Genomic DNA, 20,573 nt, shown 5'->3' with positions numbered 1-20,573 from the left:
ACAGACAAACCACCGCACCTGGCCATCTCGTCTAATGTTTATTGAACACCTGCTATGTACCTGGCACTGTGCCTTCAGCCTCAAGACGCGGCTGCAAACACTTTCACATACATCAGGTCTTTTTGGCCCGTTAGACTGTGTCATGGCTTTCCCTCTCCAAATGTCAATCTCTTCCTCTGCAAACTGCATCTGAGGGAGGCCCCTATCATGTAGGGCTCCCCACTCCCGACTGTGAGGCACGCTGTGGCCATGAGCGCTAGCCAGGGTGAGCCAGGCTTTGGAGGGCCTGGAGTTGTTGTACTTCAGGGGTGCAAGAGGACTGCAAAAACAGAAGTCAAAGAGCTCTCAGGGAGGCAGGGGCCCTGAGTGTTTACTAAACTTCATCTCCTTGGTTCCTCCCAACAGCCCTCTGGGCTAGGTGCTGTCATCCCATTTCACAGATAAGAACACCTGAGAAGCAGGTGTCACTCCAGCGTTGGGAAGAACAAGGTGAGGGTATTCAACAGGTGGCAAAAGACAGAACCTAGGGGGAGGGGATCCACCCTGGGCCCAGCCTCTCCTTTCAGAGAAGAGCAGGACAGAGGTAAACAAGCCTTGTTGTTGTGCTCCAGGACAATTGCTACTTTGTTATTCCTGCACTCTCCTCCGCCTTCCTCCTCCACAACCCAGCCCTTGCTCCAGGCTTGGGGGTTTGAGATCCTACCCATCCCTGGGGCTGGCTCCCACCCGCCCCGCAAGAAACTTTCAGGTTTCTCCTTTCTCTCCCGGGGCTTTGGGAGCCGTCTCTACCTAGGCTGCCCACCGCCCATCCCTTTACCCCGCCCCCCGCGGCTGCAGAGTGGGCTGCCCCCCACAGGGCGGGGGAGGGGAGCGGCTGGAGGGCTGGAAGGCTGCAAGGGCGGGGTGGAGGGAGAGCCACGGGCTCCGGTGTTCACATTCGTGAAATAGGCTTAAAAATAGCCAACTCCCAGGCTGCCGGCCTAGAGGGAACACACTTTTATTTTATTTTATACCCTCCTTACCTCTGAAGAGAGATTTGAGACAGAGTGTCACTCTTTTGCCCGGGCTAGAGTGAGTGCCGTGGCGTCAGCCTAGCTCACAGCAACCTCAAACTCCTGGGCTCAAGCGATCCTCCTGCCTCAGCCTCCCGAGTAGCTGGGACTACAAGCATGCGCCACCATGCCTGGCTAATTTTTTCTATATATGTATTTTTAGTTGTCCAGATCATTTCTTTCTATTTTTAGTAGAGACGGGGTCTCGCTCTTGCTCAGGCTGGTCTTGAACTCCTGAGCTCAAACGATCCACCCGCCTCGGCCTCCCAGAGAGCTAGGATTACAGGCGTGAGCCACCGCGCCGGGCCAGAACGCATGTTTGAACGCTGGGTTCACGCTGTCATGTAGCGAGTCATTTTGCCCTCTGAGCCTCAGTTTCCACATGGGTGTAATGGACGTGGAAAGATGCACCCAGCGCTTTGCTAACCCCGTGCTCCGAGGATCCTACACTCCTCACACGGGTTGAGCGTGCCATAGGGCGATCCGTGCGGAGAACTCGGATTATACACCCAGGTTCAGGCGCTGCGCCCACCCACAAACATTCCTCGGGGACCACGGAGTGCACTTCGGGGCTGAGTGTAGGGAAAAGAGCAGCGCGCGGGACAAACACCCTGCAGACCAGCCGGAAGCAGAGAGACAGTAAACAAGTAAACAGACGCACCTGTAACCTTTGTGTGGCCCTTAAGCCCCGGGTCCCAGCTCCGGGGCGGAGGGGCGGCCCCCGGGGCGGGGCGCGGCGCCCGCGGGCAGGGCGGAGCGGGGGCGGGGCAGCCGCTCGGACTCGGCGCCGGCAGACCTGCCGCACACAATACGCCTCCCGCCCGGCTCATCGCCGCCTCTGCCACCGCTGCTGCCACCGCTGCTGCCGCCGCTGCCACCGCGAGGTGAGTCCGGGCCCCCGTCCCCGCCACCATGCGCCGTTCTCTCCAGCCGAAGCCCGGCAGGTAAGCGCACAGGCAGCTGCCCCGGGTGCCGAGCGGCTGCGAGGTTGGGGACCGGTGCCCAGGTTTCACCGCTCTGGCAAGTCGCGGGTGAGTCACTTGCGGGGCGACATCTCGGGACTCTGGCTCCTAAACGTCCCGTCTCTGGCCGGGAGCTCCAGGTCCCTGCCCCGCGAACGTGCCAGCAGCGGACCCCCGAGGGCCTCAGTCTCCCCATCTGGACAATGGGGTGGCCTCTCTGCCTCCCGCCCCGAGGGCCGAATGCTCCACGGCTCCCGCACCGGCCTCCCGCGCGGCCTCGGGGACGGGCTCCGGCCTCGGGGGCGGTGCGGACCGGACCAGAGCGCGGCTGGGCGCCGCCGGCTCAGGGCGCGAACTGCACAGCCGCGGCGTCCCCCAAAGAGAGAAGATGGCGTCGTGCACCTGTCCCCGCCGCGATCCGAGGCTCCCGAGGCGCCGCGCACCCGCGGAAGGGCCGCCTCAGGAAGGCTTCATTGCGGGACGCGGGGAAAGTCCGGAACAGGCGCCGGGCGCAGCCGCCGGCCCGCACCTGCCCACCGCCCTGCACAGGTGCGCCCCGCGGGGCCGGGGTTGGAGCCTGGGCAGCGGCGTCCGGACCTGGTTTGGTCAATCCGGACCCCAGGGCCCGGGCACTCGGGGTGAGAGCGGCCGCGGGGCGCGCTCCCTCGGGCGACCCGGGAGGGGCCAGGCTGCCTGCGGGGCGGGGCGGGAACAAGCCCTGGGGCTCGTCTCACTTTCGTCGTTGTGCTCTGGCTTCTTTGTAAACTGTCCGTTGCTGCTCTCCTTGCTGGAATGAGCCGTCCTGTGGGGTGGGATGTTGTTGTTGTTGTTGGTGCTGCTGTAACATTTTTGTTGTAACATCTTTGTTGTTGCTGCTGTTGTAACAGCCGCGCCTGCTCCGGCCTGGGAGCTCCAGCTCCCCGGGAAGGGACGGTGGGTAGCCTCGTCCTTCCCACATTATTAAGAAGGGGACAGACAGCCCAGCGGGCACCAGGACGGGGAAGTGCTTGGCCTGTGCCTGCCTCCGTGAGCAGGAGGCCTCGTTTCCACACAGAAATGCCGAGGCTGTCTAGCCAGACGCCAAGAGCCCGTTATTGGAAGCTAAGCTGGAACCTCTCCAGGCAGCCAGCTATGCAGACTTGGACAGGCTAGTCTGTCTTTCTGAACCTCAGTTTGTTCATTCTGTAAAATGGGTCCCACTCAAGTTATAGCTTCTCTGGGGTTAACACCTTTATTTCTCCTTAATTTGGGCATGGTTCTGGAGTAAGTTCTCAGGAGTGGCATGTTTTTGGTGTTAGTACTGTTCTGCAGGTCTGTGAATGGTCGCCTGAGGCAGTACCTGGGCCCCCACTCGCCCAGGCCCTCCAAGGAAAGCTGGGCGGATTCCTAACACTGGGACAGGTGTGCACCCCTGGCTGCCCCTCCCACTCTCCTTCACTCATCTTCTGACCCTTTCTTTAGGTTACAGGGCTGTCACTGACTGGTCGATCTGTGGTTTCTTCACAGCCTTGCCGGTGTTAGGTTTACAAGTTTCATTTTTGCTTGTTTTTAGTTTAAAATGTCAAGTGTCTGGGGATTCTGGCCTCTGGGGTGTGGGCTTTCAGCCAATGCCTGAAAACTCAGACCGTCCTTTCTCCTGGTGGTCCATCCATTTAACCAAGCTTCTAAGCTGCCTTCCAGTTGATCTTTTTTTGGTAGGAACAATCTCAGCAGGGAGATTTCTCCAAGCACTGGGGCTACTGTGAGGCCTCCCATGTGCTAGTGTGAGCCCTGAGACAGATCACGGGAGCGATCAACTTAGCCGTGTCCTGACGGGTGTCTGGCTTACCCTTTGCGATCTAGGCTCACTTGCCACTTCCTCTGAGAAGTCTTCCCTGACTACCCTGTCTTGAGGCATAGTTCTCTCTCCCCTCCTATTGCTTCTCTGTCCTTAGACCTTACTCGACTGTCTTAAGGATGCTACGACTGAAATTACCTCATGCATTTGTGTGCTCATGCAGACCTGACAGTTCCATGAGCAAAGGAGCGGCAAACGGCCATCCCTGGTGCTTGTCAGCCTGGGTTGGAGAGAGGGGTTGCATACATGCTGATTATTGTAAGTTTCAGGCAGTTAGGAGGTATAGCATTAAAATGACATCTGGATTCACTGAGCTGCAAAGAAACCAGAGACCACTGCTAACAGTCCAGGTTTTCATTTCGAATCATCTTTCACATACATGGAAGGAGCTCATTGGGGAAGGAAGGTCGTGTTTGCCAGTGAGTCCCGGAGTGACACCACTACAGGCGTGTTTTCCCCCCTCCCTGGAAAGCGCCCTGTTTTTTAGTGAACCTGTTAAGTTCGTAGACAATTCATGGCTTCTTGCTTCCCCTGCTGCGGACTTAGTGGCTCCCGTGAGTCCCACTGCTCTGCTCAGAACAGTTCTGGGCACACTCAGGTTTTGTTGTTGGCGGCCACCGGGAAGCCAGCAGTGGGTCTGGACTGGGTATAGGTGGTCGCCTCCTTGTCTCCCCCTTGTCCTGCCATGGGTTGGCTGGGGCTGGGCCTGGGAGAAACGCAGAGTGTGAGATCACTCCGTGGTCCTCAGCTCCTCGTTGGCCCTGAGGCAGGTAGGAGAGGGGCGGGCACAGGGCAGACAGGGCAGCTGATTTTCCTAGTGTCAATATTAGGATGTGACAATACAAAACACCCTCCGGGCCTGCACTGCAAGGCAAACCTGTTTTTCTGGGGATGGGAGAACTTCGTTACCCAGACCAAGGAAGTGCAGGCCAGGGATCCAGACACAGGAAGAGGGTGTCTGATTTCTGCCTGTTTGGCTGAGGGTCCCTGTGATTTTGGACATTTAAGATGGAAGACTCTTTTTTTACTTTTTGAGACAGAGTCTCACTCTGTCCCCCTGTATAGAGTGCTGTGGCGTCAGCCTAGCTTACAGCAACCTTAAACTCATGGGCTCAAGCGGTCCTCCTGCCTCAGCCTCCCAGGTAGCTGGGACTACAGGCACATGCCATGATGCCAGGCTAATTTTTCTATTTATTTAGTAGAGACAGGGTCTTGCTCTTGCTCAGGCTGGTCTCCAAGTCCTGACCTCAAGTGATCCTCTTGCGTCAGCCTCTCGAGTAGCTGGGACTACAGGTTCATACCACCACCACAGGCTAAATTTTTTTGTTTCTATTTTTAGTTGGCAAGGTAATTATTTTTCTTTTAGTAGAGACAACGAGGTCTCACTCTTGCTGAGGCTGGTCTCGAACTCTGGCCCTCAAGGGATCCTCCCACCTCTGCCTCCCAGAGTGCTAGGATTACAAGCGTGACCACCATGCCCAATTCAAGATAGAAGATTCTTAAAATTTTCTCCCCCAAGAGATGATTTATTGTGTGTCTGTAGCCTGGAGCTAAGAGGCTCTATCTCAAGGTGAGGGCAGAGATCTGCCTGCTCCAGGGAAGCTCTTGTCAATGGAAAAAAAAGGCAAACTCTGTAAAATAATTTTAAAGAGATTTACTCTGAGCCAAATTTGAGGACTGAGACCTGGAGCCACACCCAAGAGGCCTTGAGCAAGTGGACTTGGTGTGGCTGGGTACAGTTTGGTTTTATACATTTTAGGGAGACAGGGGTTACAGGTAAAGTCATAAATCGATACGTGGGAGGCATACATTGGTTCGGCCCGAAAAGGTGGGCCATCTGGCGGGGGGTGGGGTGGGGGGGGCTTACGGGTTATAGGTGGGTTTAAAAATTCTTTGACTTGTAAGTGGTTAAAGACAAAAAGCTTTGTTTAGAGGCTTGGAACGTTTTAAGATATAAGAAGCTGTTAATCCGAGAGAAAGAGATAAGCCTCCTGGTGTATATTTGTTGTGTAAATTGGGGACCTGCAGGTTTGTCTTGAATACCCTTAGGCTTGCTAATGGGTTACAAAGGATGTCTCCAAGAAGGGAGAGGGGCATGATGAGGCATGTCTGGCCTCCCTCCTCCTGGCGGGCAATTTAGTTTTAGCATATTCCTTTGGCCACGAGGGGGTCCATTCAGTCAGCCGGTGGGGGGGGTGAGCCTTAACATTTTATTTTGGTTCACAAGCTGAAATTCCCTCATGCAGACAGTGGTGCGTCATGTGGCCCCAAGGTGGCCAGCCTGGGTGTGCGCCTTTCGTGAGCTCCAGGCTCCCTGAATGACGGCTGTCCCTTAGTGAGCACTTGATGTATACTGTGCATGTAGAATCTCCTCCACGTAGGGCTATAGGGCCACTTGTGCCAGTTGCCGGGGTGGGGGTGGGGGGCTCTCCCTCTCCCTCCTGGCCTTGTATAGAAGGTAACAGCCAGGCCCAGCGAGGGTGTGTGTCTAGTCCAGGGTCCCCCAGCCAAGAATTGCCTGCCATTGTGAGCCCAGCGCCTGTTAACCCCATCTTTCATTCTCACTGTTTTGCTGTGAACTGCCTGGTCCCCTGGGCTGGCCGCCTCCCCCTTTCCACCTTTCACTGGGTCCCTGCTCTGCACTTGGGCCAAGCTCCCGGCCGGCTGGGGCAGACAGACAGGTAAACATTTAAGGAGACCTTGATGGGCCAAGTGCCCAATCCAGGGTTGTTTACCCAAGGTGCTGGGACAACACAGATGAGGAGAAGGTAATTCCGTCCTGGGAGGGCGAGGAGGAAGTGATCTCTGGGTGCTCATGCCTGCCTGGGGATGTTTGGGGCACAGGGAGGGTGTGAGGAGGGATGGGGTTCAAAAGGGCTGGGGGGCCGTCAAAGGGGAGACCCAAACACCTTCAGGAAGGCGGGAGAGCCTGCGGGCCGGGCCGGTTCCCAGGGTGCAGTCCTTAACTTACTCCCAGGCCCAGACATTTCAGAACTTATTTTAAATACATGCCTCTGAAATTTTAACAACTGCAGACCCAGGTGGTGTCTTGACACTTTGTCCTTTGCTAAGGGTGATAAAAAAGCGCAGGGTTCCCCTTTTTGGGGTCAGTTCAAAATTAGTCCAGAGTTACTAATCTGTTCCACGTCCTCCAAAGTTTGAAGTCAGGAAAGAACACAGAAGACAATCTCTCCTCTAGCTCTTGTCTTATAAATGAGGAATTAGGGCCCAGAGGGGCTGAGGAATTTTTCCAAAGTCACAGGGTGGATCTGGCCTTGAACCCAGGGGCCCAGCCGGCGGAGCACCCCGAGGCAGAGCCAGGCTCACGGCCCTGACCCGGTCCGGGACCGCCACAGGCTGGGGAGCGGGGTTTGCTTTCTTGGATGAACAGACATTGAACCAAACACTTGGACCATCTCTATAATATACCAGGCAAAAAGGAAACAAACCTCTTTCTCACTCTGTAGGCGATATCCTGTCGGCCCAGAGGCACGCACATCTGCCTCTGCCCAAGCTCCCCTGAGGTCAGGTATGATGGGGTGGGCGAAGAAGCATGATCCGCGATCTGAAAGTAACCGCTTCTGTCTGCCTCTTGTAATGCCCTGAGTTTCCGAAGGGTTTGGGGGTTTGAAATCTATTTAATCCTCACCACCGCCCTGAATGTGGGTCTGTTGTTACCCCTGTGGGCAGTTGAGGAAATGCGTGGGTCAGAGAGGTCAAGAGGGCCAGAGTGGTGGCTCATGCTGAGGCGGGAGGATCGCTTGAGCTCAGGAGTTCAAGACCAGCCTGGAGCAAGAGCGACACCCCATCTCTACTAAAAATAAAAAAATTAGCTGGGTGTCGTGGCACAAGCCTACAGGCTGGGAGGCTGGGAGGCTGAGGAGGAGGCTGGCAGGCTGAGGAGGAGGAGGAGGGGAGGAGGAGGCTGGGAGGCTGAGGCAGGAGGATAGCTTGAGCCCAGGAGTTCGAGGTGGCAGTGAGCCCTGATGATGCCACTGCACTCTACCGACAGCGACAGAGTGAGACTCTGTCTCAAAAGGAAAAAAAAAGAAAAAAAGGAAATTGAGCCCCTTTTCTCACTTCCCTCCTTAAATTGAAAAAAAAAGAGAGAAGAGAGAGAGGTATAGTGACCAGGACCACACAGCACAGTTCCCGACGGGGGCTGGGGTGAGTGAGGAAACATGCGAATTCTGTTCCCTCCTCCCACGCCAACCACCCCCTCAATTCCATTGCCCTCTTCAAAGGTAGTCACTGTAGTTTCCAGATCTTTCTCCCATGCTTTTCGATTCATATATAATGTACACAGACATGACCAAAATGGTATTGGGAAGTGAACCCCACCTCCTTCCAGAACAAGCAGTTTGGGTATCTGCAGATTCGTGATGTTGGGGTCTGGAGTCCCGACTTCCCCAGCAGGTGGGAAGGGAGTAGAGGCTGTTGTGATTGGAGCTTCCTGAAATAACCTTGAGGACAAATACCGAACATCTCATTTCACACAAATTCAAGCCATTAGCAGTTGTTTGTACAGTTTTGAATGGGTGTTGCCAGCCACATACATGATAGCAAAATTTTGAACTTACGAAGCATATGGTAAAAAATTGGGTGTCCTTCCCACCTCTGTCCCACAGACACCCTCTTCTCTTGACTAATCTCATTTCTCCTTCCGGAGATAGTCTGTGCCGGCAGGAGTGTTTGTGTAGCCATGCGCTGCTTACGCAGGTGGAGGCGCAGTTGCAAACTCTTCTCGCTCTGTTACTGTAGCCGTGTTCCCTAAAGGTCTGCACTGTGGGCTGCGGATCATTGCTTAATTTCTTCAGGCTGCGGGGTACATGCAGGGGTATGTGTAGGACGTGTTCCTGGAAATCAGAAGTTACGTGCATGTGTGACTTTGGTGGATGCTGGCTGTCACACTGACCTCCAGAGAGGTAGGAGCTTGCTGGTCTGTGGAGCGTGAGCGCCCCTGGCTCCCCGCTGAGCCTGTTGATTGAGTTTACCGGCTTTTACAGAGCCCCTGCTAGGAGGCAGGAAACGGGCAATGGTGTATCTTTATTCTTTCCGCAGCCCTAAGGCAGTGCTATTTCTGTGCAGAAGAGTCAGCAAGGCTCAGAGGTTAGGGGACTTCCAGCCGTGGGGGGTGCAGAGCTGGGAGTGGAACCCAGGTCTGTGTGGCTGCAAGGTCGGGGCATTTCCTGCTGGGCCGCGCTTGAGTTGAGCAGGTTCCTGGTGCTTTGCGTCACCCACGCTCATGGTCCAGGGCCAGGCTGATGGCTGGGAGGAGGGGAGGGCAGGTGGTTTCCCAGCTGGCTCAACCCAGCTGACCCTTCATGTGACCCACCTGGTACCTCCGCCTCTGGGTCTGTCCATCTGTGAAATGGGAAGTGTCATTCCCGCCTCCTGGCCCTCCACAGGACTGGCTGAGATCACGCATGTCTGAGGGTTCCCGCCGGGAGCTGGACCCCCAGGCACTGTGCCCCGCAGCCTCACTCCCCTGTCTTGCTGTGTCACAGCAAGTGTTACAGCGAGTGGTCTCGAGGACAAGCCGAGCGGCACACGGAGAGTCGGAGAATTAAAGTTTATTCGCCGGGGGGCTCAGAGGGGCCTCGCCACCAAATTCTGAGCCCCGTCGACCCGATTTTTCCCACTTTTATTAAGTTGTGGTGGTCTGGGGGGTAGGGTGTCAGGTGGTTAATGCCCACCAGGTAATAGGTTAGTTGATGTGTCAGATGATAGATTCAGTGTTATGCTGATGCGCCCGGTAGTAGATCAGTTGATGGGCCAGGTAATAGGTATTATTCTGATGTGGGTCTTCTGTGAGGGGTGGGGGTCTCAGGTGGCTGATGTGCCAAGTAACAGATGGGGGTTTTCCTTATCAGCTGCACACCTCCTGAACCTGTCCCGGATGCATACGGCTCTACCTGCTTGGTTTTGACACGACCTGGGAGGGGAGATGGCGTTTCCCCATTTCCCAGATGAGCCTGTAGTCACATAGCCAAGTACAGAGCTGGTCACCAATGCAGGAGGGTCTAGAACCTCCTCCCGACCCAGCCCTGCAGGCCAGGGTGTGGCGCTGTCTTCTGCGCTGGTTAGATTTGCATCCTGACCTCTGTGGGTAAAATAGAGCTCCGAGCTCCGAGCTCCGGACTGGTGGCCAATTTTTTCAGTGGTTTTTCCACTGGTGAGTGTGTAGGTGGCTAGGTGTGGGCTGTAGTCTGGGTAAGGACACAGGATAGGTGTGTCTCCTTTTCACCAAAGAAGGGTTTCAACTATTCATTTGCAAATTTGCTGGGAAAAAAATAGATGAAAGAAACTAGTCCTGTTTCCTGCAGAGCAACTGCAATGCATCGACACAGTGGGTCCTCTGGGAATACTTTCCCTTCATTTATTCATTCAACAGATGTCTGTCTGCTCTATGCAAGCCCTAGGCTGTGGACTGGGAACCAGAAATTAATGATAGCAGATGCTCACTCTGTCAGGTCCATTAACATGGATCATACCGTTTTGTCCTCACAACAGGCCGATGAAATAGGTGTTACTAGTATCTCCCTTCTAGAAGTAAGGAAATGTGCGGCACAGAGAGGTTAGTTAACTTGCCCAAGGACACCCAGCAGCCTCATTCCAGAGTCCATTCTCTAAACTACCACAGGTAAGAAACTGGACAACAGGGAATGGGTCAGTCTGAGATATGGGGAACCCTGCAGAGGCCCCCAACTAGATTCTGAGGGTCTGAGAAGGTGTGTCTGAGCTGAGTTCTTTTTTTTTGAGACAGCCCTGGGTAGAGTGCCATGGCATCAGCCTAGCTCACAGCAACCTCAAACTCCTGGGCTCAAGTGATCCTCCTGCCTCAGCCTCCAGAGTAGCTGGGACTACAGGCATGCGCCACCATGCCTGGCTAATTTTTTCTATTTTTCTATTATTTTTAGTTGTCCAGCTAATTTCTTTCTATTCTTAGTAGAGACGGGGTCTGGCTCTTGCTCAGGCTGGTCTGGAACTCCTGACCTGAGGCGATCCACCCGCCTCGGCCTCCCAGGGTGCTAGGATTACAGGTGTGAGCCACCGCGCCCTGAGCTGAGTTCTTAAAGGACCATAGGAAGAAGCCAGTCTGAGGATGGCCAGACGGTGGGCACTGCACGTGCAAAAGCTTGGGGGCGTGACAACCAGACACAGTCCATAGAAGCACACTTTCTTGAGTGTGGTCACAGCAGGGCTGCAAGAGGGAGGGCCCTCTAGTGGATGTGGCATGACTTTCAAGGGGTCTGAGAGCCAAACCGCAGTGACAGGGTCAGGTGTGAGACTGCCCCCTCGTGGGGGTCAGATTGAAGAGAGCCTAGCAAAGAACCTGGAGCCAGGGCTAGGCAGGAGCTGGTGGGACTGGGTCGGCAGGGCTGCCAGGAGAGGCCATTGTAGGAGGAGCAGCTGCAGGGCCCCCACCTGGGCAGGGCCCCCATCCCCAGCTCCTTGGCCACACTGTTTTCCCTCTGTCTAGAGCCCCACGGCCAGCCCAGGCCCAGCTAACGATGGAGCTGTCTCCATACCAAGTTGGCCGGGCCCAGCGGCGAGGTGGCTGAAGGCTCAGGTTGCGATGCGAGGGCAACGCTGAACATTCAATGCGTTAATCCAAATACGAGGCTTAATCACTGCCTGCCCGTAGTAATGTTCCAAACAGCAGCTGGGATTATAATAGAGAGGCATTACTGCTAGTTCTTGCCTGGAAATGGAGCCTCCTTAGTTTGGGATCATTATCCTCATTTGACAACAGATGGGGAAACTGAGGCCCAGGGACAAGACGGGGGAGTGGTTGGATTAGGCTGTTAACCCAAGGTGAGACTGGCATCTGTCCCAGACCCACTCAGACAGGGAGGGCGGCAGGGGCTGGAAGGGTCTTAGAGGAAGGTGGAGAGTGGGTGACTGACTCCGGCCCGCTCTGCAGACCCCTGGCAGAGCGCCCGCCCTGGTGGCTAGGACCCCCTTCCTCTGTAGTGCACAAGGACTCTAGGAGTGTCTGCCAGGGGAGGGATGTTAGGACAGTGGGTGAAGGTGAGGATTAGTCCAGCTCACAGCTCAGCTCACAGTGGCTGGGGGCCCACTGTGGCCCTTGCCTGGGGTTGGGGGGAAGGCAGGGGTCTCTAGGAGCATTGGGAGGTTGCCTTTCAGCTGGGGAGGGAAGGGGAAGGAGGGGGCAGATGCAAAGGAGGGCTGGGACTGCTTTCCCAGGGAAATGACTGTTTGCATAGACGCCACTTCCCCCCTCCTGCCAGGCAGCCAAAGTTTCCTTAAATGCCACCTAACACACACACTGCCTGCAATCTATGCAGTGTCACGGCATCTCACCCATGAAGATTTGTCTGTCTCTCCATTTACGTGGGTCTTTAATGTGCTTTAATGGAATTTTAGACTTTTTTTTTTTTTTTTTTTTGAGAGACAGAGTCTCACTCTGTTGCCCAGGCTAGAGTGCCGTGGCGTCAGCCTAGCTCACAGCAACCTCAAACTCCTGGGCTCAAGCGATCCTCCTGCCTCAGCCTCCCGAGTAGCTGGGACTACAGGTTTGTGTCACCATGCCCAGATAATTTTTTCTATTTTTAGTTGCCTTGGTTATTTTTTTTTTTCTATTTTTTAGTAGAGACGGGGTCTCTTGCTCAGGCTGGTCTCAGACTCCTGCCCTCAAAGCAATCCTCACGCCTCGGGCCGGAGTGCTAGGATTACAGGCGTGACCCACCACGGCCGGCCTGAACCCATGCCCCCAACAACTTGCCCCTGCATGGATCCATTCCTGAAAACTGAGCACTCATGACCTGGTCACTGCTTAAAAGTTCTGCCTCAACACTGTTGCATTGGGATTAATTTTCCAACGCATGAATTTAGGGGGATACGTTCAAACCATAGCAGTGTCCCGATCTCTTTGATTTTCTACATAAATGTTCTTGTCTGCTTATAGTTCCCTGTTCCTACCTTTTATTGAAGTTAACAGATGTTCTTCATCTGTGGCTATCCAGGGTCACTTGGGCAGGGCTGGGGAAGACCCCCTGGCACGTTGTCTGCTTAGTTTCATTCTTTTCCTTTACTGTTGGGAGTTCCCAAGCTGAAGTCCTGCTGGCCTTGGAAGGTGGCAGAGACTCCAGTGTGGGATTTTGGACCCCGTGCATCCCACCTTCTGTGCGAGCGTCAGCACCCCACACTCCTCCCCTCCTAACAAGCCACCAGCGCAGCAAGATGGACAAGGAGGACGGTGTCCTTGTCCCAAACGGGTGCTTGGCTGTCGGTCAGTGCCACGGGGCTCCTGTGGAGTCCAAGTTTGGCCTGGGAAAGGGGGTTTGCAATGTCAGTACGTCCCATGCAAAAACACAACACCTTAATTATTTAATAAAAGGCAGATGAGGCCCAGTGCAGTAGCTCACGCCTGTAATCCCGACATTTTGGGAGGCTGAAGCAGGAGGATTGCTTGAGGCCAAGAGTTTGTGACCAGCCTGGGCAACATAGTGAGACCCTGTCTCTACCGAAAAAAAAAAAAAAAAATTTGACCAGGCATGGTGTGGTGCATGCCTGAAGTCCCAGCTATTCGGGAGGCTGAGGTGGGAGGATCGCTTGAGTCCAGGAGTTCCAGGCTGCAGTTAGCTATAATCAGGCCACTGCACTCCAGCTGGGGTGACACAGTGAGACCCTGTCTCCTTAAAAAAAAAAAAAAAAAAAAGACCATGAAAGTCAAGTCATCTCTGGCTTGTCTGATCTACAAAAGTGACTTCAAACCACGCTAATATTGGTCACCCAATGTTGTGTAAACAATTGTCTTACATCTTTACATTGCAGATTGATCTAGGTTTACCTCATCCTTTTTAATTGCTACCAAGCACTCCCTGTGACAAATGTGTCAAGACTTTTGCCCCCAGAATGGTATCTGTTGGGTATTTACAGCTCATACAGATGCCACCAGGACCCTCCCTGTAGAGTGTCCCTGTGCCCTGGCCGGCTGGTTCAGGGGAGTTGGAGTTGCCGAGGCTGAGGCAGGGTTAACACTGCCTGCAGGTGGTAGCCCCTCCCCCCATCTGGGCTGCTGGGGCCATCTCCCTCCACCCACCACTAGGTCAGACCTGACAGTTTCTCGGCCCACGGGGGAAGGTGTGGCCTGACCGGTGGGGCTCTTTGTGGCTGTTGTGACTGTGTTTGCCGACCGCCTCCAGCCCCAGCCCTGTTAGAGCTGCGCTTCCACCTGAAACAGATTAACCTCGTTTCTACTTTCCTCCTAGGAAGCTGAAGCAGACATCTCTCAGTTCCCAACAGCTCATTCTCAACAGACGTTCTGGGCATTTTTTCTTTTTTCCTCCAACTCTAGCTTGATGAACAGTGCTGTCCTTCTGCGCTTTCTCCCTAAAAGGCTAGAATGCCCCGGCCCGTGCCTGCCAGGCTGATGACGTCACAGTGCGGCCCAGCTCATCCACTGCCTGCCTTTTGGACGCTGTTAATAACCTGCCTGGAGTCAGTCCCGAGACACCTGGAGGGGCCCTGAGCCCCTTTGGCATTTGCAGCGTCTCACTTTAATGCTGAGCAATTAGTGAGCAGGCACTTGTGTTTAGCCTCAGGGTGTCCCTGGAGCAGGGTGGCCCTGTGTGTCCTGGTTGGTCCACTTCAGGGATGGACTTTGGTCCACCCTGGACTGGGCTGTGGGAGACTTGGGGCTCTGTCCCTTCTTGGCTCAGTCATGAACTTCACCAGCTACAGTGTCCTCCCGGAACAAAAAAGTCCAGTAAGTTACTGGAGTTTGCGGGCAGCCCTGAAGAATTAAAAATGTAGAAGACCCAGGGTGTATTGTGAGAAATGCTGGGTTGAAGTACAAAGGTCATAATGGGTCTGCCTATCTGTCACTGCGTGCCAGGCGCTGTTCAGAGTACTTGGAGGGGATTCCTTTATTTCATCCTCCCAGTAGCCCAGCGAGGGGTGCTCATCAAGCGCGTTTTGCAGATGGAGAAACTGGCATCAGCTACTAACTGCCAGAGCTGGGATTCGAACTGGGTCATTAGGTTCCGGGATCACACTCTTCATCATCATCATCATACTCGGACCTAAGGCTGTTTGGTACCATGGGTGGCAAACTTGGTACGGGCTGGTTGGGACAGTGTGGGGCCAATTTTGGTGAATCAGGTCACAGAATCCTAGTCGCCATCATGAGCGAAACACTCACTGATGTTGGGGAATCCACAGGTACAGTAGCTGGGAAGGCCTTTGGCTGCCAGGAACAGGAGACTCGATGGCCACGTGAACACACTGGGTTTTTTCCTCACACACAGCGAGAGGCAGGCAGTGTGGCTCTCGCCACCAGCGCTGCGCGATGGGCAGGCCTGGCGCTCCTGCCTCCCTGCGCTGCCGCTCTTGGCTGGCTGCCGCAGCTCTCCAGAAGGGACAGCTGGCCCGGCTGTGTTGAGCCCGACGTCTGGGTTCCCTGAGACATCATTGGGCAGAACTGGGGTACACCGCCGCCACCAGCTGCAAGGAATGCTGGGGAAGCGAGGACGAAGGGGAGGGTCACGATTGGCTGTGAGGGAGGGCGCAGGGCCACCCCAAAGACAGTTGGAGTTCTGTTAGCAAAGAGCCAGGGGGAGCGGGCCTCAGAGAGGACAAGAGCTGCACCTGCCCACAGAGGGCGCCGTGCCCACAGAGGTGGCTGTCCACCTGCCCACAGAGGACTCCACGTGTGGGCGATCCCACTTCTGGAAACCCATGTGACGTGCCTGTGTGTTTTGCAGAGAGATGGGAAGAGTTGGCAGTGGTTCCTCTGGGATTGGATTGGGATGACTTGTTTCCATTTCGCTTTTGTGCCTTTCTTGTTCAATAGCAAACACCACAAAATAGCGTCTCTCTGGCTGAGTGGTGCTAGCCAATTGCTGTCTGGAGCCCAGTGGTGGCCCCTCTGTTGGCAGCAGGTGCCTGGGTTTTCCAGTGGGGCTGCTGGCCTGGTGAGGACCAGCGGTAAAGATCGCCTCATATTTATACTCTACAACGAAGAGAAGAAGCAAGGGCCCCTACGAGTCATCTCCAAGTCCCTCCCTTCCGAGAACAGAGAGGCTTGGTGACTGGCCCAGAGGCACACAGCCAGTGTGCGGCAGGATCTGCGCCTGCGCGAGCTGGGTTGGGCGTTATTGGCTTTAGCAGATCAGCAGAGTAGGGGGAGGGGGTGTCTTGTGAGTGAGCCCCACACTGCGTAGTTTGGGGGTCAACTCATACTCTGTCTTTTTGCCCCAGAGGAGCAATGTCTGAGGTGAGACCCGTCTCCACGGACCTCCTCATGGAGACCTTCCCGTTCGAGCATCTCCTGGACCCTCTGATCCTGGAGGTTCTCAGCATCATGGACAACGAGGAGAATCCCGACCCCTCGGGGTGCCTCGAGGACAGGTAGGTCTCAGTGGCATGCGTGGGGTAGAAGAGCAGACCTGTGTGAAGGCGGGAGCGTCTGCAGATGGCCAGCCTCCCTCTGTCCCCTGCAGGGCTCCAAGGAAGAAAATTCCCTGGGTGTGGTCCTGGAGGCTGGTGGCCAGGTGACTTCACCTTGCACCGCCACCTGACTCTGGGGCCCCTACCCTGCTGACACCAACTCACAGAGGGACCCCTCAGCGTCCAGCATGTTCACAGTCCCAAGATGGGCCCCGGGCACCGCCGTCACAATGGCTCGAGCCTTTGGCCTTGGGGAGCTGGACAGAGGCCCGTCTTGACCTGCAGCCCACATTGAGGCCTGGCAAAGGATATGGGGCTCATTTTATAAACCAGGACTGGGGGGACCAGAGGAAGCCACACAGTTCCTGGCCCTGGCTATTAGCGCAGTGGTTTCTCAAGGAATCACTGAGGCAGGAAGAAGGAATCTGCCCAGAACTGGCACGGCCCCTGGAGGCAGCAGGACCTGCTGGGGCCAGGGTAGAGGTGGGGCCCGAGCCCATCTCTGCCAGCTGGGTCCAGGGGCAGCCACCGCCCCCCACCCCCGGCAGGAAGCACATGCACACTTACTCTTCCCCGGTGCAGACCAGGTGGCTGCTGGCCTCGGTGTCCACCCTCAACTGGAGAGGACAGCCAGGCCCCACCGGAGCTGCTGCCCGCACAGGCCCGAGGGCAGCTCCAGGGTTCTGGGTGTTTCATTTCTGCTTTAGGCCTCAGGATTTTTAGTCATTAGGTCTTGGAGGTAGGGACTCGGCTGGTTGGGAGTTTGGGGCTGGAGGGACCCGGGACCCAAAGACCATGTGGCCCCTCCCCACTCCTTGCTCCATTAGTGGACGAGTGTGGGGGGCAGCGTTTCCTGAGGTCACACAGGGTGACAAAGATGGGGCCACAGTCCTCACCCCGATTGCCGGCCCACCACACCCCCCCCAGTCCTCACCACCCCAGAGCAGGGAGCACAGACCTGGGCAGGTGGCGGGCCTCTGAGCAGGTGGCCCTGAGAGGCCCCTCTGCCTGGGAATTCCCAGCCAAACCGCCCAGTCACAGGATGGAGTGTGGCAAACCCAGAGGGCAGGGCTGGGGCCCAGACACCCTGAGCCAGGCAGGGAGCCAGGAGGGGGATGTTTAGTCTTCATGTATGTGAGTGCATGTGTGCGGGGGGGCAGGCCAGCCTCCATCTCACTCCGGGTTTTGGTTTAGGGTTGGGGCCCAGGCAGGGGCAGTTTCAGGACTGGGGACTGGGGGGCAGTTCTTGGAGTCCCCTCACCCCACCAAGGGAGGGGGTAAGCTGAGACCCCTGTGGGAATCCGGCCTTTGTCATCCAGGGGGCTCAGGGTCCCCAAACATGCCCTCCTGTCGTCCAGCTTTCCCTCCAAGCACCACCAGGCGGGGCCGTCCCAGGAGTCTGCAGGGAAATCAGGCCGCCAGGTTTTCTGGGCCTTCTCTTATCCGTGGGCGGGTGCACAGGCGGGTTGCCCGGAGCCTGCCCAGCTGATCACCCAGCCGCCGCAGGCACCAGTGTGCACCCGCCCACCCCGTGAGGCTCAGACCATGCCCAAAAGTCCCCATCCTCCCACCAGAGGGCGGCCACGAGGGCACATGAGGGGCGGGACCAGCACCCCTGTGGCCGGCGTGACTGGCTTCCCAGAATGCATCCACGCGTGGGACCTCGAGGGCATCTTTAAAGCCAAGTGGGAGTCAGGAGGGATGCGGAAAGGCTCACCGCCTGCCCCAGATCGGACACTGCCCCTCATCTCTGGGCCACTCGCGGCCCCACCAGAAGCTTCAGCTGGGCGGGGCTGGGTGCCACTGGCCTCACCACGGCCACACCCTGACCGCCAAGCCTGCTCCCCACAGTGACGAGGTGGCCCTGCGGCTAGCCTGCATTGGGGATGAGATGGACCTGTGTCTCAGGAGCCCCCGCCTGGCCTGGCTGCCCGGGATGACCATGCACAGGTAACCTGGGGCGGGGCCCTGGGCAGGTGGGTGGAGGCCCAGAACCCAGCACAGGTCTGGGCCCAAGGACGCACTGGGAGGAAGTGGCCCTGACACTCCCAGGCAGTCCTGAGACCCTTTGCTCCCGCTGGCGCCCCACTCCTGGAGCTGGCCCCTGCCACCTTCCCTCCCGGGCTTGGGCAGTGACAAGGCAGAGCCAAAGGCCCTTTCTCTTTCCGTATGAAGCCACGACTGTACCTTTCCAAGAGGGTCTTGACTTAAAGGGACATGCTGGGTGAGTCCGGATCCTGGGCCGTGGAGGCAGGACCTCTCGGCTGGTCTCCCGGGGAGGAATGAGCCGGCGGTGACCTGCCCGGGGTCCTGCAGAGTGGGGCTTGGTTTTTCACACGGCCACCTCTGCAGCACAGGGCCAAGTCCTTGGTGGGCCGGTGACGACGGGGAGGCAACAGGAAGTCAGAGTGAATTTGACCACAAACAGCACGTGCAGAGAGGCCTTCGGGTGGAGGCGCCCCGGAAGGGGGACCAGGGTGGCAGTGGGGGTGAGAGAGGACAGGCCCTCTGCTCCTCACTGCTGTGATGGTGTCACCTAGGACACAGGCTGTCTCTGCTCACCCTCCCATTGTCTTGCAGCCTGGGGCTGGCGCTGTCCTGTGACCAGCCGGTCCGCTGGGGCGTGCTCGGGAGCCTTAGCGACGGTTTCGCCAACCTCAGGGAGTACGTGGCCAGGCTCTGGAGGTCGCTCAGCCCCCGGCCCTGGGTAAGAGCCTCGATTCGCGACCTGACGCGCACTGCTGCCCAGGTCGGCTGCCTGGTCGGCACATCCTCTGCTCTGCCTCAGTCTCCACCTCTCCCTTCGTCTTCTGCTTCCCCTGTTTGCACATCTGCTGCGTCCCGCTGGCCTCTGGGGTTGAGGCTCCCGGTTGAGTGACAGGGGAACGCCCGAGTGTGAGCACACGAATGGGGGAACGCCCGGGCGTGAGCGCACAAACCGACAGGCCGTGCACGGGTGGCTTCTCCCTCTGTCTGGGAAGCCCCAGCCGGCAGGCGGGACTCTCCTGATTCCTGGCCGGGACAGGTGCCTCCCTTCTGGAGCAGCTTGCCTGGCCAACCTCTTCTCACACTGCCCCCTCCCCGCCGCTCTCCCCCAGGACAGCTGGTCCCCTCACCTGTGTTCGCAGTGTCTTCACCTGCATCCCGGGCTGGCCGCCCCTCTTCTGCCACGTTCTCAGGGCCACTCTCCTCTCCCGAGCTCAGCTCTTCATCTTCTGGTCTCAGCTTTTCCCGGCCCCCTCCCTCGTCCTCCTTCCGAGTCCCCCACCTCCCCGGGCTTCCCCCTTGTCACCCGCGGTCCCTGCCTGTCTGGCTGGCTCTGGCCTCACTGTTCCCTTCGCCCCGCAGGTGTGCCCCGCCCCGGCGTGGGAGCAGGTGCTGCTGCTGCTGCTGGTGCTGCTGCTGCTGGGCGGGGGCCTGCACCTGCTGCTCAAGTGAGGCCCGGGCCCAGGGTGGGGCCGGTCCCCACCCCACCACCGCCCTGGAGGTGGCGGCTGAGCAGTTCCTTGTCTTTTTAACTGGAGTTTTTGATGATCCTTTTTTATATTTAAACTCAGAGATAGTGCTGGGACACTGCTGAGGTTTTATACTCAGTGTTTGTTTTTTCAGATTTTGTTTTTTGTAAGGCAGATGAATTTGTTATACCTCTGGGGTCCCAAGGCTCGGCTGGGCCTGCGTCCTGACCCTGGCCCAGCCCGGGAGGCAGCCTGTCCCCAAGAAGGAGCCTTCCTGTCCTGCCGGTTGGTCATGCAGTGGGCAACGGGGGGAGTGCTGGCCACACCCCCGTGTCTGTGATGCCCGCACCGAGAATCCACTGGCTTGGTTTCTGAGGGCTGGGAGAGCTCAATAAACTGTTGCTTTGCAGTGGTCTCTGGTCCTCTCTGTGGGTCTGCAGCGCCAGTGCAGGCTTCGTCTTGCCCCGGGGAGGGCAGAGGGTGGGGCAGGCTCCTGGTCTCCTCCCTGCGCCCGGGGACCACCAATGCCGCCTTGGGGTTTGGCTCCACGCTTTGCAAAGGTTGCCTTCCCCCTGGCCTGGCCTGGTGCCTAAAATCCAGTTAGTATTTCCTTTGGGCTTTCAGTGACTCTTCGAATGAGGGTTCCTGTGCCTTCCCTGCACACACCCTCCGTGGCTCTGCTCATAGAGCAGGGCGGTGGTGGGGAGGGGGTGCCCGGCAAGGGCACCAGGAGCAGGAGAGCCAGGCCTCCCACCTTTCGGGCTCAGTTCCTGCTCCAGGCCTTGGCCCAGGGCCATTTCTAGACCCCACCAGGCCCCTCCTCCTGCCCACCTGAGGTGCTGCACCTTGG

At 57.0% G+C, this 20,573-nt stretch overlaps 1 protein-coding gene across 1 annotated transcript; it reads left to right on the top strand.

The window, feature by feature from the left end:
- Window positions 1–1,907: 1,907 nt before the first annotated feature.
- On the top strand, window positions 1,908–19,706 carry BIK (BCL2-interacting killer (apoptosis-inducing)). The gene is made up of 5 exons (XM_012637965.1): window positions 1,908–1,936; window positions 16,080–16,229; window positions 18,120–18,218; window positions 18,849–18,975; window positions 19,617–19,706. Exons 2-5 carry the CDS (start codon window positions 16,087–16,089, stop codon window positions 19,704–19,706), a joined length of 459 nt encoding a protein of 152 aa, XP_012493419.1. The 5' UTR covers window positions 1,908–1,936; window positions 16,080–16,086.
- Window positions 19,707–20,573: the final 867 nt, after the last annotated feature.

Source organism: Propithecus coquereli, unplaced genomic scaffold (assembly GCF_000956105.1).
Source record: "Propithecus coquereli isolate 6110/MARCELLA unplaced genomic scaffold, Pcoq_1.0 Scaffold126, whole genome shotgun sequence".
NCBI classification, from domain to species: Eukaryota; Metazoa; Chordata; class Mammalia; order Primates; family Indriidae; genus Propithecus; species Propithecus coquereli.
Note: the sequence above shows the minus strand (reverse complement) of the source record. Positions and strands in the feature narration are given on the sequence as shown.

Coding starts and splice junctions, on each gene's coding strand:
- BIK (XM_012637965.1), top strand. CDS start 16,087: ATGTCTGAGGTGAGACCCGTCTCCACGGACCTCCTCATGGAGACCTTC. Junction 16,230..18,119: donor TCGGGGTGCCTCGAGGACAG/GTAGGTCTCAGT, acceptor TGCTCCCCACAG/TGACGAGGTGGCCCTGCGGC. Junction 18,976..19,616: donor CGCTCAGCCCCCGGCCCTGG/GTAAGAGCCTCG, acceptor TTCGCCCCGCAG/GTGTGCCCCGCCCCGGCGTG.